Below are 6269 nucleotides of genomic sequence, written 5' to 3' on the forward strand. Positions count from 1 at the left end.
CTATGCCATTAATAAAAGGCAAGAATTCAAAACACAACGTTGGTTCGAGTCAGTTTCATATTTAATGGCACTAATAAATGTTTCAAAATAATACAATATTATACATGGTTAAATTTCATCGAAATAGCAACCTTCCCCTATATATCGAATACGAAAACGTTTCCTGTCACAAAAAGTGAAGCTTTTTATCAAAAGAACGGTCATAAAAGTATCGGAATATAAATATATCAGTCGTTAGACACATCACACGTGGTGCTAACCCTATGGATATTAAAATCAATGCTTTAAGTGCATCTTCCTTTCCTATAAGAACACCCGTCATCTTGCGCTTTCAATATTGCAAGTGGCATTTCTACATGGATCGGCTCGTATGTAATTACGAATATTAAGTAAGCTTTTTGTAATAGCAACGGCTTTGCGTGACATACAAAATATTATGTAAACACAAGGTAACTGTACAATAAAGTTATGCTACCGTGTAAATTGGGAACAACCCTGCAGACTATACCTGTAAACTGCTGGAAGGTGTAGTTCATCGCTAGCGAGCGCTCGAGCATCTAATACAAAGCAGACAATTGTTGTGTATTTGTAAGGAATATTATACATGATGCGTGTGTTCAGTTGAGTGCTGGAATCGTTCCTGGTCGTGTGGGATCCGAGTTTTGTCGTTAACATCAGTAACGTGCACCGCGTGCTGTCTGGCCTTGAGCCGCAGCGCCGCTATGCTGGTGGCGCGTCGGTCCGCCGCCTCGGACGGCTCGGCACCCGGAGCGGTTGTGAAAGGCTCTTCCGACGAAAGGCTCGGTCTAAATATCGCAGTTCCGGAGCTTAAGGTCGTAAAGATCCTGATGAAACCATCGTAATCCATTAGTTCGTCTGACATGCGGCCGCGCGGACGGACAAACGCGCGCATTTGTCAAAAAGATCTCACATCCGTCGATGTTTGTACCTTCCGAAGAAGGGCGCAATGAAGGGGTGCCGCAGAACTCCGAGTCCCAGGTAGCCACACAACCCCAAAGGCGAGGGTGGGAACGGCGGGGGGTGCAGGGCGAGCGTCCAGCTTGAGTCCAGGGTACCTGCGGACTGCGGCAGCTGGTTGTCCACGTACGGCAGGAGACCCCCGGTGGGAAACGGGTTTCCTGCACCGGGCACTCCGGCCTTCTCCCGCTTCCTCCACTTGGCTCGGCGATTCTGGAACCACACCTGTGAATACATGGCGTTGAAACGGCCCGCAGCATGCGCGTCGCGGTTTACTCTGCATGACACAGCATTCCATTGAGGTGTCGCGAACCGACCCTACCGACCTCTCTTGTCTCGCGGCGATCGCGAATCGCAAAACACGCCGAAAGGTGAAAATACGGTGAAAATACGTCATGACCTGCCGTGGCATTCTGTGGACTCACCTGCACGCGGGCCTCCGTCAGGTCTAGCCTCATGGCGAGCTCCTCTCTGCGGGAGAATTGCGCCAAAATGAACTTTACATTTCTTACCATATTGACATTGCTCTAACTTTGCCGTAGCATAAACGACATATATTTATATATATATATAAATAAATATATATATATATAACACCAATCCATTCATATAACCTGGAGTTCTCTCTCGATACTTCATAAAGCCTAATCGATATGCAATGATGATGCTCCCTTACACATATTTTACATTTACACAACTTTACAAACACTCCACATTTACAATCATTTACACTCACTTTACATGCACTTGCACACATTTTACATTTACACTCACTTACACACACTTTACATTTACACTCATTTACACATGCTTTACATTTACCCTCCTTTACACACACACACAATTACATTTACCCTCCTTTACATGCCCATTACATTTACAATAAATGTACTGCTTTACACGTATTTTACATTTACACATTTACACTCATGACATTTACCCTCTTTTACAATCATATTACGTTTACACTCCTTTACACATGTTTGAATTTTTAAACATTTACACTCACATTATGTTTATACTCCTTTACATGTGTTTTACATGGCGTGTAAACGCTGGAGTTTTATATTTACACACATTATATTTACACGCACATTATCCTTTACACATCTACACTCACATTACATTTACTCTCCTTTACACATGTTCACACATTTACACTCACATTACTTTAGACCTCCTTTACACATGTTTTACATTTACACATTTACACTCACATTACATTTATCCTCGTTTACACGTGTTTTACATTTACACATTTACATGCACATTCGATTTACACTCACATTACTTTAGACCTCCTTTACACATGTTTTACATTTACACATTTACAATCACATTACATTTACCCTTTTTTAAAACGTTTACATTTACACATTCATTCTATTGACACTCACACTACATTTACCCTCCTTTACACATGTTTTACATGTACCCATTTACACTCACGTTACATTTACCCTCCTTTACAATCACATTACATTTACCCTCCTTTACACGTGTTTTACATTTGCACTCACACAACATTTACCCTCCTTTGCAATCACATTTACACGTGTTTTACATTTACACACATATTTACACTCACACTACATTTACCATCGTTTACATGTGTTTACATTTACACACACATTATATTTACACTCACACTACATTTACCCTCCTTTGCAATCACATTTACACGTGTTTTACATTTACACACACATTATATTTACACTCGCACTACATTTACCCTCCTTTGCAATCACATTTACACGTGTTTTACATTTACACACACATTATATTTACACTCACACTACATTTACCATCGTTTACATGTGTTTACATTTACACACACATTATATTTACACTCACACTACATTTACCCTCCTTTGCAATCACATTTACACGTGTTTTACATTTACACACACATTATATTTGCACTCACACTACATTTACCCTCCTTTGCAATCACATTTACACGTGTTTTACATTTACACACACATTATATTTACACTCACACTACATTTACCATCGTTTACATGTGTTTACATTTACACACACATTATATTTACACTCACACTACATTTACCCTCCTTTGCAATCACATTTACACGTGTTTTACATTTACACACACATTATATTTACACTCGCACTACATTTACCCTCCTTTGCAATCACATTTACACGTGTTTTACATTTACACACACATTATATTTGCACTCACACTACATTTACCCTCCTTTGCAATCACATTTACACGTGTTTTACATTTACACACACATTATATTTGCACTCACACTACATTTACCCTCCTTTGCAATCACATTTACACGTGTTTTACATTTACACACACATTATATTTACACTCACACTACATTTACCATCGTTTACATGTGTTTACATTTACACACACATTATATTTGCACTCACACTACATTTACCCTCCTTTGCAATCACATTTACACGTGTTTTACATTTACACACACATTATATTTACACTCACACTACATTTACCATCGTTTACATGTGTTTACATTTACACACACATTATATTTACACTCACACTACATTTACCCTCCTTTGCAATCACATTTACACGTGTTTTACATTTACATACACATTATATTTGCACTCACACTACATTTACCCTCCTTTGCAATCACATTTACACGTGTTTTACATTTACACACACATTATATTTACACTCGCACTACATTTACCATCGTTTACATGTGTTTACATTTACACACACATTATATTTACAATCACATTACATTTACCCTTATTTACATGTGTTTACATTTACACACACATTATATTTACACTCACACTACATTTACCCTCCTTTGCAATCACATTTACACGTGTTTTACATTTACACACACATTATATTTGCACTCACACTACATTTACCCTCCTTTACAATCACATTTACACGTATTTTACATTTACACACATTATATTTACACTCACTACATTTACCATCGTTTACATGTGTTTACATTTACACACACATTATATTTACACTCACACTACATTTACCCTCCTTTGCAATCACATTTACACGTGTTTTACATTTACACACACATTATATTTACACTCACACTACATTTACCATCGTTTACATGTGTTTACATTTACACACACATTATATTTACACTCACACTACATTTACCATCGTTTACGTGTGTTTACATTTACACACACATTATATTTACACTCACACTACATTTACCCTCGTTTACACGGACCGTGCGCGCGATCCCCGACGAGTGTTCTTAATCTCTCGTTCTCTCATTCGCCTCGATCGTTGCGAATAAAAGAAGATCCGTGTAAAGATACAATCGATCCATCGGTGTTTGTAACGACGCCACTTCCACCTCACCTGTCTTACACTCCCATTGTGATCACCTATCGGATATTTATTTATAACCATGGAAACAACATCGCAATGTATCACATTCCGCGGCTTCCCGAGGTGTTCCCAGCGAATCATGAGAGTCGTAAATGTAAATTATATCATTATTCCCTCTCGAATCGAGCGACGGTCGGAAACGCCGCCGTGTGACGTCATCAGCGCACCTGGTGAACACGTCCGGGTAGTGGGTTTTCTGGAAGGCTCTCTCCAACTCCTCGAGCTGGTAACTGGTGAACGTGGTGCGGTAACGTCGCTGCTTTCGCTTCAGCACGTTGTTCTCCTCGCCGTCGCTCCCCGCCGACAGCGAGTGCGGCTCGTCCTTCGTCGCCGTCTGACATTCCGAGTCGCCGGCGCCCCGAGGGCCATCGTGCCCGTCGGGCGGAGCCTCGGGACCCCGAGAGCCCCCAGGGCCTTCGAGACCGTCTCCGGGCGCTCCCTCGTTCGGGGCTTCGTGACGTTTCGGAATCGGCTTCGTCTTGCACGACTTTCCGTGACTCGCGTTCGTTTTTCCGACTCGTTGGTCCACGGCGTCCGTCTCCGACAGGTGACATGGCACCTGGACGTGGCGCTCGCCTGACCTGCCCAGAGCGTGCGACGAAAACACCCTTTGGATGTCGCCGTTGAACGTGGGGAATATTTTGGCGGGAATTTCCGCCTGGGGTAGCTCGTTCGCGGATGTATCTGCGAGAGAGAACATTCATACAGCTGTTGATCGTATCGACTATGACGTAAAAGAGAAATGACGTCAAAATGGATTGCCGCTTTTACATGTCTCACAAAGGTACATGATTATAAGCCTATAAAAAACGTTTTACTTCATGCCGTAAAATGTATATTTTATACGATCTGTAATCAATAATAACACTAACAATGTGATTTGTACATCTCACCCTGCGATTTGCTGCTTATCTTGTCCTTCCTATTGCTCTGCTGCTCACTGTATGAGGTACGTCTTCCCAGAATGCTGTCGATGCAGTAAGAGGATTTTAAATGCGCGCTCGTGTCCTTCATGTCGTTGTTGCAAGCTGCTTCCAAAGCCATCTTGACGAGGGGAAGCGCACGTGGTGCGCGCGACCGGACCGGCGTTCTGCGGAGGGCGCGCGCACGCTGCCCCATGGCCAGCCTTCGCGTGTGGGCGGAGCTACATGGCGAGCCCGCCCGGTGATTGGTGAAGCCGAGGACGTCACCCTAAGCAGCTTCCGCATTGGTTCGTTGTTCTAGCACAAGGGTCCGCGCGTGTCTGCTTTTGTTTGCAAATTCATTTGAGACGCAAGGCTTATGATTCGCTCGATAAACACGAGTTGTGCGATGAGGATGAGACCATTTTAGCTGTGATTGATCTTAAAATGTAGCTTGGAGGTTATAATATGACTTTCGTTAATAATCACGACAATGGATAATAAAAACAATTGCATCTTACATCGCAGAACATAACAATGATGACGCGTCTTATTCTCCAAACTTCACGCAGTAATTGCTTCATTCAATTGCAATTCCCGAATTGTTATTAAATTATTACCAATACAAGTCGGGTCAATCGTCGAGGTGTGGGGATAATATATCATCTTTATGGACGTGACACGTGACTAATTTGCAGAAAAGCAAACATGGAAGTGGCGAGCAAGAGGGATCGCTCAGCAGCAGCAAACGCTCTATTCGCTCGTCTGTGCAATTGACTCCCTGTGTCTGTTATCTCTTGTCTGGTACCCCTCGGCCCTCCCTCCAGGCGTCAAGAGTGCTGCCCAAAACACACACATATTATACGGGACATATTATACATATTATACACACATGAAGGAGCTGTGCTCCAACGCGAGTCGAACGGATTGACGCGACAAAAGACGGGAATTCGTCCGAGTTGCTTTATTGCACAAATCAAACTCGGGTACTC

The 6269-nt window shown here is 42.2% G+C and overlaps 1 protein-coding gene across 1 annotated transcript; it reads right to left on the bottom strand.

Moving 5' to 3' along the window:
• Positions 1 to 843: 843 nt before the first annotated feature.
• On the bottom strand, positions 844 to 5419 carry LOC137433113 (uncharacterized). Its single transcript, XM_078783950.1, has 4 exons — positions 5269 to 5419; positions 4543 to 5059; positions 1404 to 1449; positions 844 to 1203 (listed from the first exon to the last, which is right to left on the bottom strand). The coding sequence occupies exons 1-4, from the start codon at positions 5417 to 5419 to the stop codon at positions 928 to 930; spliced, it is 990 nt and encodes a 329-aa protein (XP_078640076.1). The 3' UTR covers positions 844 to 927.
• Positions 5420 to 6269: the final 850 nt, after the last annotated feature.

Source organism: Myxine glutinosa, chromosome 8 (assembly GCF_964187855.1).
Source record: "Myxine glutinosa chromosome 8, kmMyxGlut1.1, whole genome shotgun sequence".
NCBI lineage: Eukaryota > Metazoa > Chordata > Myxini > Myxiniformes > Myxinidae > Myxine > Myxine glutinosa.

Bases quoted from the DNA above. Each gene is read 5' to 3' on its own strand.
- LOC137433113 (XM_078783950.1), bottom strand. From the start codon at position 5,419: ATGGCTTTGGAAGCAGCTTGCAACAACGACATGAAGGACACGAGCGCG. The intron at 1,450-4,542 runs GTGCGCTGATGA...ATTCTCCCGCAG, and splicing joins TACCCGGACGTGTTCACCAG to AGAGGAGCTCGCCATGAGGC. The intron at 1,204-1,403 runs GTGAGTCCACAG...ATGTATTCACAG, and splicing joins TGACGGAGGCCCGCGTGCAG to GTGTGGTTCCAGAATCGCCG.